Source organism: Bombyx mori, chromosome 17, assembly GCF_030269925.1.
Source record: "Bombyx mori chromosome 17, ASM3026992v2".
Lineage (NCBI taxonomy): Eukaryota > Metazoa > Arthropoda > Insecta > Lepidoptera > Bombycidae > Bombyx > Bombyx mori.
The window spans coordinates 6,879,095-6,891,401 of NC_085123.1; the positions used below are offsets into that span (position 1 = coordinate 6,879,095).

General features: G+C 32.9%; 1 protein-coding gene and 1 long non-coding RNA gene across 2 annotated transcripts in view; one reads left to right on the plus strand and one right to left on the minus strand.

Annotated features, from left to right (window-relative positions):
• Positions 1 to 2,840, plus strand: part of LOC101746842 (uncharacterized) — a 78,329-nt gene extending 75,489 nt beyond the window's left edge. The window contains exon 9 of the mRNA XM_004925816.5: positions 2,698 to 2,840. Coding sequence (XP_004925873.2) covers positions 2,698 to 2,722 — 25 coding nt within the window. The 3' untranslated portion in view covers positions 2,723 to 2,840. The remainder of the gene's footprint in view (positions 1 to 2,697) is intronic.
• Positions 2,841 to 5,911: 3,071 nt separating this feature from the next.
• LOC134200385 (uncharacterized) lies at positions 5,912 to 11,978 on the minus strand. Its single transcript, XR_009975280.1, has 2 exons — positions 11,728 to 11,978; positions 5,912 to 6,937 (listed from the first exon to the last, which is right to left on the minus strand). It is a non-coding gene; the product is annotated as an uncharacterized LOC134200385 (long non-coding RNA).
• Positions 11,979 to 12,307: the final 329 nt, after the last annotated feature.

Genomic DNA, 12,307 nt, shown 5'->3' on the forward strand with positions numbered 1-12,307 from the left:
AAAACCATAATTGTTTTCTATTGTTGTCGAACTTAGAAAATAGTTCCACGGATGAAGTGCCTCGATCCCTTTCATCCGTGCTTACATTAAAGTATATCATGATTCAGTTACTATATAAATTACATAAAGAGAAACCATAAAAATTAATATTTATAAAAAATAACGCACAAGATTTTTTATTAAGTCTGGTAAAACAGCGTAAGATAACATATGACAAAATTAATCATGTGTTTTGTGTTGCATGCATTTAGTAATAAAATAAGAGGTATAAACCTCTGTTCTCTACTTGAAATGGGTTCGTTTGCATTGAGAGGTAATAGATGCATTTATGCATTATGTGAATCCTTATAAGTACCACTTTTGAGGAGTTAGATATTTATAATTGCTAATTTAATACGTAAAGAGATCGGCGAGGATCGTAATACTACTTGTGCTTGTGTGTATCGCGAGACCATTCGAGTAAGAACTACCAATCGTTTCTGTCGTGAATCCTGCCGATCTGAGTAGACGTATTACAATTCTATATCATAAGAAATTCATTTTCTGAGATATCTGTAGACTTCGATAATTACGTGAAACGAGACGAACAGTGCCATTTTCGTTATTAACTCTATGCAAATTCTTACCTAGTCCGGTCATCGTTCTCGTTGAACCCGTCGCTTGCGACGAAGGGCTCGACGAGTAAATAAACCCTCAGACACAGTTTACTGAGTTTCTCGCTGGATGTTCTCAGTGGGTCGCGTTTCCGTTCCGGTGGTAGATTCTGCGAAGCACGGCTCTTGCTAGGGTTCGTGTTAGCAACGTCATCAGGTTTGAGCCCCGTGAGCTCACCTATTAGTTAAGGCGACACTGATATATAGCTATAGCCTCCCAAGGCTATCAGCTTAGGTAGGAATTTTTTTTTTTACCTAGTAACCCTTGAGATTTAAATATATTTAAAAAACACAAAACTTTAGTGCAATAATACAGAATGAAGTCTACAGATTAGTAAATCGAGTTTCATGTTTTAGAGATGTTTTTGATCAAAAGGAATATATGTATTATGCATCAAAATAAATTTGATCCTTCTATGTTTGTGAGCTAGTATTGTAATCTGAAGCCATCGTTTTAAGTTGGAACACGTTGAGCAAATGTTTGCTTATCTAACACACAGCCCCTACTTGATTTGAAGACAGATGTATTGAAAGTGGGTCTTTATTGTTAAGGCCATAAGATTTAAAATTTCGTGCTACTATATTTGTTTTACAAAAAAGCAATTTCGTAACTAATGTAGTTTTTTTTCTTGAAAGATAAGCCAAAATGTTGTTTTTATAATTATTTTAATAACCTCATTCTTCCGGTGGTTAGGCTTGCCAACCTGCAAACCGTACTAAGTTAATCTGATTTTATTCCTAGTTAGAGAAAGTTTCTTGATGAAAACTATTCAGTTTTCTTATTATTGATAGCCTTACTTGCCCGCTTCGCTGGGCATTTAAAATTAACATTATTATTTGCTGTCATTATTATTAGGGAGTCCAACACTCATATAAATATTATAGCCTAAATATTAGCCTATCCATTAAGTACATGTATTTTCTACATGGATACCAAGTTTCAAGTCAATCGGATGCATGGCTTAGTAGTTATAACGGAACATCCGTACAAACCACTGTAGATTTATATATTAGTATAGAGTATAGATTAAGTTGTCATGTACCACAGGCATAAATACTAGTTTAGGGTTTTGAATGTGGAAAAATTTTCTTTCAACTTAATAGAAGCTAAACAGACAAACAAACAACAAACATACAACAAACCCTTGCAGTAATGACAAAGTTAGCAGTCTTCACGACTAAGTGCAGATGCGGGTATGTAATACAGTTCAAGAAAACGTGTTGACTTGAAAATGAGAGAAAAACAAGAGAGAACTGCACTTCGGTACGAAGTCTAGAATCTTGTTTTGTGCAAATAGAGTCCCGTGGCGATTGAAGCGAACCGTGCCTTCGCACGCCTGGCGTCTCGTCTGATCAAAAAAGAAATAAACAGATTCTATGTTACTTTGTGCTTATTATTAAGTTATTTTTTATATTAAAATCATGATGACTCTTATATGGTTCATTTTTCTGTCTCTCTAAATGTCACAATTCTTGTTAAATTATCTTGTATGGTTAAAATTAATGATCACTAAAGAGGATTTAGCTTTATTGCTGCTTGTTTAGTGGAGTGGCAAATTTATTGTTGACTAATAACAATAACTTTTTACCTAATAGGCAAAACACTTTTCTGGGTATCCATTATTCACTGGTATGAAATAACGAACTTTTGTTTCTGAATGGGCGTGAGAATTTTCGTCGCCTAGTTGGTAATAAATAGGTCATGTATGTTCGTATCCAATGATGCGACTAATGCTAGATTCAAATCCTAACGTAAGTTGTTGTTTTGTAAATAAACACGTACCCAACTTGTGCTACCTGTGCTACCAGAATCAAGGAACGACGACATTGAAAGAAAGAAAAAAAAAAATCCTATTAATAAATTTGCATAATTGAGGTAAAGCCGCATAGGTGGTCATGACCGTCATGCGTATTTCTGTCCCGAATTAGTCCTGTATTGCAGTTTCAAGGATGGGTTAACCATCAACCAATATAATTAGAGTTCGACCTTATTTTAATGAGGGTAGTGAAATTTATTTTAATGTCCGTAATTATTTAATTTCAGTTTGGTCTTGAGATCGACTACATGAAAAATACATTATATCCGAGAATTACGGCTACCGTCTACCACACTAAAATCATCGCTGAATTAAAATTAAAAAGAACTCGTAACATAATATTACACCAAACTATGTATAATATTAAAACAAATTCTTTAAATTAAATTGAACTAAAATAAATGAATCTCGAACTTAGTGATTGTTTGATATTTTGTCATTGAAGAGCATAGTAGATACAACCTTTTTGTTGTTGTTTGGATGACAGTTGACAGACTGTGTCCCTGCACAGGGGTGCATGATGTAGTAGTACCTACGAAATATGTACAAGGCGGGTAATGAACTTGTCATCCAAGTGACGAGTACGTTCATCCATTTATAATTTGTTTCGAATTAACAATACATACCGACGACAATTTTTTATTGTTGTTTCTAATAGAAATGAAACTTCATTAAATTTCGAAATCAAAATTGCTTATTAAATACTAGCGGCCCGTCCGGCTCCGCTCGGGTCTTTAAAAGAATTTTCAACGATATTTGACGTTTTATTTTCTTAAATAAAAGAAGACTTATTGCGGCATAACTATAACAGTTAGACATATGCTGTCGCGACACTTTTTGTAAATAATTATGTGCTCTACGAAGTCGTAGTACATTATTTTATTCTATCATCAATAGTTTTCGCAGGGCACGCGATGTAAAGAATATTTTAGGTAATTTTTATACACCTTTGGTTACATTATTGGAGTTTTAGTAAGGATCCCTAATTTTTTTCAAAAAAGATTATAGCCTACGTCACTGGGGAATAAATAGTCTGGCTTCCAAACAGCCAAAGAATTCTTCAAATCGGTTCAGTAGTTTCGGAGCGTATTCAATACAAACAAACAAACAAATCTTTCCTCTTTATAATATTAGTATAGTTAGATTACTGATTTTTATTAATTAATATTTATGGTGGTAATATATGTGGGAAGATCAGTACTTTTTGATTAGATTCACACTTGTACATTATAATTATTTTAAAATAAGAAAAAAGGTAAATGACAGTCATCGATTGACATGGCGAGATAAGAGTGGTTTTTTTTTTGGAAAATAAAAGATTTTGGTGTTAAATTAAACATCGGCTAGATTTCACCCAACCATCGCATATATTTAGGTGTCTAATCTTGAATGTACCTAAACGGGTAAGTACTAATACCCTGCCTATTTCTGCCGTGAAGCAGTAACGCGTTTCCGTTTGAAGGGTGGGGCAGCCGTTGTACTATTAAAACTGAAATCATAGATCTCATGTCTCATAGCGGCATTTAGGTTTTAGGTGTCTATGGGCCCCGGTAACCACGTAAAACTAGGAAGGCTGTCAGCCGTTAACAATAAAAAAAAGTATTTTTAACAAATTGTACTGGTATATACGTGTAATTTAAATTTGACTAATATAAATTTTTTTGATAGTTTATATTTATCTCGTTTTATTTACACTTTATATATTACCTATATATAGCATCAATTGAATTTGATTTGGTTCATTAATTAAAAACTCATGTACCTACTAGTTAAAGTCGTCTTTTATATACCCAATTTAATAGTTTCTTTTATTATAAATTTTTTTCTGTGTAGCGGTTAGCAGACTAAAATAAAAAATCACATTTAAGAATAATAGCTATGAAAAAATAGCATTTTAACGTAAATGCTTTATACTTAATTGACGATCGCTACAAAACACTTACTTACTTGTTGTTGTTAATTCACAAATGTTCACCGACGCGACGTTTATTATTTTTCGCCGTAAATCGTTATTTTATTTTGGACGCTGACAAAAATAAACGTGAAACTTTAAAAGTGATTTATTGCCGATTTGCGCTTTCCATTCCGACCATTTGCTCCATTCTGCTTCGTTGGCGCTACCGGTGCCCACGGTCGATGTACAGATTCGGCTAAAGTACTTTTACCAGGGAGGACTGGACGGTGAAATATCATATAAGCTCGGTCGAATTTGTATTAACCGTTTTTTTAATACGCTTTTATTAGCTTCAGACGTATGTATGTATGTATGTATGTATGTATGTAACGGAATCTTTGAATATGATTTTGACCCCCTTCAAAACGTCGGATTAACTCGAAATTTGGCATACTTATTAAGGACCGATAACAATTCAATATTTAGAAAAAAAATGTTTTTTTTTAAATTCAGCTAAAAAATGAAAAATAAATAATAATTTAAAAAAACAAAAAAATATGCTTTTATAGAAAGTCCAACTAAAAATAGTAAATAAATTTTAATAAATTTGAATTACAAATAGTGTAAGAAAAATGATTTTATTGTAAAAAAGCGTGGGGTGCTTTTCAGGATATTATCAAAATAACCCTTCTACTCATATCTGTTCATAAAATATTTATAACTACTGATACCATGCATCCCACGGTTTTTTTTATAATAAAACCATTTTTTCTTACACTATTTTTAATTCAAATTTATTTAATTTATTTTCTAATTTTTAGTTGGACTTTCTACAAAAGCTTATTTTTTTTGTTTTTTTTTTAAACTATTATTTATTTTAATTAAAGATGATACAATCATTATTATAAGGAAACCTCTTGAAGCGTCGTTTGTGTGAGACTAGTGAATCGCAAAGACCTATCGCTATGATTATTACTAAATAGATTTATTAACACAAAACACGTACTACCGCTTGATACTAAATGTACTACGCAACTAACCAATATTCACGGAAGTGTATTTATTAACCAGAACTATAAACCAGAACTGTATTTATTAAGTTTCAAATCAATTTCATAAATGACGAAAAAATACTAAAAATATATATATTTATCAAATTTAATATATCGTATATCACAGATTGGTTCTAAAATCTATTTTAAATAACACATTCGATTTTTTGGACGATTATTTTTAAAATAACATTAATTTTGAGATGACTGTCTTTTAATTGTATTATTTAATTCCAATAATACCAGTAAGTATCATTCAGTTAAAGATACAAAGAGACGTGGAGTGTTCAACACAGCTGTTTGTAAAACAAAAATAAGAAACGGAGTTATTCAAAACTTGAGTATTCCGTAGCATGTCTCATGCGCCCGCATGAATTTTACAGGCCCTCTCTGCTACAAGCCAGAACACTAGCTGAATTCTGCTAAATCGTTTCACAGCAAAAGCAGAGGTATATAGATACGAGAAAAAAACATACGTGATACATTAAAAATAAATTTTCGTGAATGACATGAAATCAATAAATGCATATTATTTTTTTATTGATCACAATAACAAGAATTTAAGAGTTATACAATCGAAACAAATAACATCCTTATTGAAAAAAGTCTATACACGTACATTAAGCTTCTTATATTAGCTTTCTTGTTAAAAGAATCTTTGAAGCAGACAATGTAACACGATCTTGTGAAGGGCATTAAAATGATATCACAATAAATTCAAGGAAGCTGCGCTAAAAATTTAGAGATAGCTCAGACACGTGCATTTACTACAGTGTGACGTCGATACAGACATGTGAAAAATGTATGCACTCGTCGTGGAATTTGGGAAACTCGAGGGTTGGGATGCGACGTCGGCAATACCGTTTTATTGAGCACCGCGCGCTTCGATGCGCCCAACATCAGGCCTCAGCATTGTGCCAGAACTCTGAATACTACATGCATTCTACATGTTCGGTCAACTACGGAATTCCGCACGACCTATCCTTCTATGTAGAATGCAATGAAAATCACGATTAGAGCATAGGAATTTGACCAATCACGAACTACCAAAATGCAGAATGATAAAAATCAAAAACTGAATCTGTCCATTTTAAAGCGATATTATTGGCTACTACTGGTTCAAATTTAGTACTGTGGATATTAAGGCAGGCTTCAGAGTGACAAATGTTAAAAGGGCATTTCATTATTTGATCCTTAAACCTTAAAATACCATCGACCTGAAATCGATAATAAAATTTAAAATCGATTGAAAAAACTGCCTAGCTCGTTAGCTGATGGTATGCTATTTTGTTTACTATTGATGAAGACGTAAAAAGTTGTTTTGGTTATACCTAAATTTTCCGTTCAATGAATAAATTATGAAAAACAAAAATCTCTACACCTGCATCAGTACTATTACGTCAACTTAAGCGATTTACGGGTGATTAATGTGCTGGGGATACATTCCTTTTCCAGATGTCACAGAGCGTGGTTGAGGCAGGCAGGTAATTGCCGGCGCTTGCAGGTCGCAACGTCCCCCGGCTGTAATTACAAGAGGCGCGTTGTATACTATACACACCGCACTAATTGCTTCACAGAACGGAAGCACTGATGGAAGTCATTTATCCGGACTTGTTAAAGTCATCTGTTCAATGTGTTCCCCGATTCTAAAGCGTATGTATATAGATAGTTTAAACGGCTCAAGCGCCATATGTGCTAGGGCTGCCAATTTTTTTTTAAATATATCTGAAAGCATCATTTTAGATTTCAAATAGGGTCAATCAAGAATTCATGTAAAGTATACTTGCTGCTTTTGCTCTTTGTGTTACAATCCAAGCTATCCTTTTTTTCGGTTTTCTTTTTATACAAATCTAGACATTTTAATTCATTATAAGTTCGCCTTTTTTAGGAGGTTTGTTTTTACACCTTAATTTTTGGATATTTATACATCAATTTTGACGCCTTAACCGATACTAGCTACATTTACAAATTCTGAAATTTTATGACTCTAAATATCAGTATTACCAGTACTTAGATGTAGTTCAGTAAAACTATATCAGCTTTATCTTATATATATTATACTTTGAACTTGTAAAATTTAATGTAAGAAGAAAAACTCAAGCGTAATGTAATTTGAATTTTACCGAAGTCTACGTGCTATGTGATTATAAATAAATTACAAAGTACTAAGTAATTATTTTAAATTGAGCAACCCTAATTTTATGTAAAGCGAATTAGTCCAATTAAGTTTTAACTTTAACTCAATGGAAACTAAAACTTAAATTCCTTAAGACGAGACGTGAAGTCTCAATGTCTAATTGTCTAATACATAATTTAGTTTATGTTTCAACGAACTAACCAATTAAGCACGCACAAACCATTAATTCGAGTTTCGGCTCATTGTAAATCGAATTCGAAGACCTATACAAGACAGGTTCATAAAAGAAAAGAAAGAAAAAGTCTTTTTTACTTTTTACTTAGGACAGCACTCGAGAATTTGTTCACAAGTTTAAAAGTAAAAAGCCCACAAGAATAACGAAAGCAGCTTTTGCAAGCGTTTTTGCTGGCACAAGGTTTTTTTGTTAGCTCTTAGTTATTGGAACATCGATTTTATGTTGTTGTAGTTATTCTAGAGAAATACAAATAAGTATTGTTTTTCTATATCAATTCAAATCAATACAAAAAAAAAATATTCAACATAAATGAAAGGACATACATGTTGAACGTCAAAAAGAACTACCGTCAATTCACAAAAACTAGCCTCCGTCCTGAGAAGAACTGGCAAAAACTCAGCGGGCATATTGTCTTTTTTTTTAAATGTTAGATTTTTTTTAAATATTAATTTTTAGAATGAGTATTATAACGTAACAATTATTGCAATATTGAAATGCCCGGAGCGAGCAAATCATTATATATATTAAATGCTAAATAAAGATTAGATACTACTTAATTGAAATAATCTTAAACAGTACTTTTGTTTTGTAGATATTCGAATTTATTTTCTATCAATGTATATTTTATATGAAGTTGATAAGAATTAACTCGTAAAGTGCATATACATATTTACCTAAAGTATACTAAGCGTGGTGAGCTTGCTCGACTCAGTAACAGTAGCTCCCTATTTCTGCCGTGAAGAGCTTTCTCGTTTGAAAGATAACATAGCCTTTATTCCAATCTAATTGAGAAGTCAAGGTAGCCGGCAACTTCACTTTTTGATGTGGGTCCCGGTAACCCTATAAAGAGGGTCATAAGATCATCTGCCACCAATCTATAAATATATAAAATACTTGACAATGGTTTAATAAATGTGCCCATTTTACTTCTTACAAGCTTTTGCCTGCGACTTCGTCCGCGTGTAATAATTACTTTGAGATAGCACTACATTTTACCCACAAATTGATTTACGTAGAAGGTGAAAACATTTTTTAATATGAATGTTAAGAAGCTATTTAAGATACCAAAATCACGCTTTTTAATGAATAATCAATGTATTTATATGAAAAAGGATTAATATTTTCTTTATAAAAATACCTTCACAAATAATGCTTTAATTTAGAACAAATTTGGTTAGCATAAAAAATGTTATAGTGAGCCAACCTTAAAATATAAACATATGCTCTCACGGACTTTTTTTAGAACTTTTAAAAGGGAACAATTTTGTCATACATTATTTTAGCCAAACTTGTTTCCGCAGCGCACGCAGCGGAAGCTCTCAAAAGGAAAAAAAAATCGATTTTGAAATACTCTTTATTAGTGCTCCGCTCGTATTGATCTTAGCGTGATGTTATATAGCATACAGGCCTTTCGGAATAAATGGGCTATCACCCACATAACACAGAAATATTTTTTCAAATCGGACCAGTAATTCCTGAGATTCGCGCGTTCAACCAAATAAACAAACAAACTCTTCAGCTTTATAATATTAGTATAGATAAGTTAAGTATGGTAACTAAATTAAACATATATTTTCTAGATGTTTCCGATTGAGATATCAGTATTTTAATAATATTTTAATGAATAAATATAAAATAAAAACTCTTTCAAACGCCCCGTCTCGTTACTGAAAATTAAATTAATGTTCGTTAAAATACATTACAGCGCGAACAATTTGATTTAATTTAAAATGTCTTGTTACGTTACTGATTTTGGTAGGCAGCGGCTTGGCTCTGCCCCTGGCATTGCTGAAGTCCATGGGCGACGGTAACCACTCACCATCAGGTGGGCCGTATGCTTGTCTGCCTACAAGGGCAATAAAATAAAATAAAGCTATTTGTCTGCTGATGACCTTCACAAGTTGAAGGCTAACATGGATTGCTACAGCAAAGATCTCTGATTCATTTGTCGAGGAAAACTAATGTTATGTAGGTAATCTAGATTGAATTCTGATTAATATATATATATAGACGAATAGCAATTCATTTTTATATCTATATATATAAAAATGAATTGCTGTTCGTTAGTCTCGCTAAAACTCGAGAACGGCTGGACCGATTTAACTAATTTTGGTTTTGAATTATTTGTGGAAGTCCAGAGAAGGTTTAAAAGGTAGATATAAATATGAAAATGCTCGGAATTAAATAAAAATAACAATTTTGTTTTTCCATTGATGTGTCCCCCCTCCCCTACTACGAAGTCTGCCGGGTCAGCTAATACTATATAATTATTTTTCATCAGATGAAAGTAGGTGACCTATGAAACTTATTTAGAAGTACTAACCAAGCTACGTTTCTGGAAGTAATAGTAATAGTAGCTTAAAAAATATGCTGACTAAAGATTAATCTAGAGCCTGATGTTTAGTTGATAATTTTGCACAACAAAGTCAGTAGTACTCGGAAGCACAACCAACACTAAGGGCGCCTTTTAGTCTCGTTTGAATAACAGTCATAGAAAATACAGAAGATAACTTAAGGCTATGAGCTGGCAACGGCAATGACAATGACAAATAATAGCCGAACATACAACTATTACATAAAGCTTTCTAAACATTAAGCTTCAAATGATATTTGTTACTGGTTTTATGCTTTCATGTCTTGTACAAGGAATATTGTAAATTTTAGACCGGAAATTAGCCCACCCCTGTCATAGCGAGCTTCACAAAGGGAAGCACGGTCCGCATGTCTTGTCAGATTATTATGTTATCTTATTCGTTTCGTACATGCGTGAAGGTTGATTCTTAGAATATATAATATATATATAATATTTGATTTTATTTAATATTATATAATATTTTATTTAAGAGGTAGAGGAAGAGGTAGACCTAAGAAGCAATGGATGGATTACGTGAAAGACGATATGGGTAAGAGGGGAGTGAGCGATGAAATGGTATATGATAGAAGAGTATGGAGAAGGGCAGGATAATGATGATGGTGATGATTTTATTTCTTTATACTATTTTTGGATAACTACTGAATTTTATTTTTTAATCAAATTATCATTAGAGTAAAGTAAAGTTTACAAAAACCAATCTCTAAGCCGAAATGGTAAAATGTAGTATGTTCACATGCTCCTACTATCCTAATTTTTCAAACTAAATATATAATTAGTAAATTAGGAAGAAAGGTAGCTGATGGATGCCAACCCCCATTAAAGTCGTCAAGAAGTCATCGTGGTTTAAAGGATAATAAGCCAGGTATACTCATATCAAGCGATACGACTATACCCCGCCGCTGCTAACAATTTTTAAGCTATTGCATAACTTTTAGCGCGGGCTTTGAGCGCGGCGACCGAATCAAGAAATTACGTAACGAAAATAAAACCCAACACCTCCCACTCCGCCGAAAATATAGCTCGCGTTCAACACATTCATACGTTGCGCTTGTTTAATGTTTGTGAATAAGCGCGTAGCGCGACGTGATGTCGCACTGCATTCGCATCATGAAAAGTCTGCCCATCTCTCTCTCGCGCGGTCTAGCTTATGAGTGTGAAGGGGACTGTTAATGTTTTGCTTTTGTTGATGTTTATAAATATAGCGTGGTCTTATTTTATTATTGTTTTAACATTAAATTATTACTGTCTAATTATAATTGCATAAGTTGATAAAAAATGCTATGCAATAGCTTTACCGCGGCAGTCCCTTAGTGCCACACGTGTTTTTTGTTTAAGTCTTAGACTAAGGAAGAATCGGCTTTTTAGTACATAATTAAATGCAAACTGGCTATTAGGTCAATTTATTTTGTAATCAAAACATTTCATTTAATGCATAATCATTATATGGAACTCTCCCTGTCCATTTGACTGAGATTTAGTATTGATGGGGAATTTGGGATCGATTCCGGAGGAAGAGCCTGATAAACAACTATCAGATCCAAAGAAGGCATCAGGCGAGTACTCACCTTATTACGTATCACAAGACACTACCGTGTTTTCAGCGTTAATCCTGAAGATCCTGATAAGGATAATCAGGCAATTATTGTATTGCCATTGGCCCTTGATAAGTGAGTCAAGTTTCAAATCAGTACCACATCGTGAAGGGATTAAAAATCGCGTTCAAAAATTCAATGACATACGTACTAATCAAATTAAAGCGTGTTAAAAAAACGAGCGGTAATCTGTGCATCAACTAATGTTTTATTCCTCAGAGGTGTCTAACATGTAACACATTGAAAAGAGGTTTTATAAATCCTAGTTTTATAAAATTACCTTTTGTATTTATGATTCATAACTGTTTTACCAAAATTCGTTTGAGGCTTAACAAAAAATACAGTTGTGCAAAGGGTTGTTCAATGGGGATCATTCACATATTTCAAATATTTCATTTTCACTAGCATTACTTGTTATTCAGCCGACAGTTAATTGCCAGTTGCAAAATTATATTAATTTGGCAATCATGCTAACCTTTGATTCTATTCATTTGGATTGAAACAACATTATTATTCGGGACACCATTTATTTGTGCTGTATTTTAATTGGCCA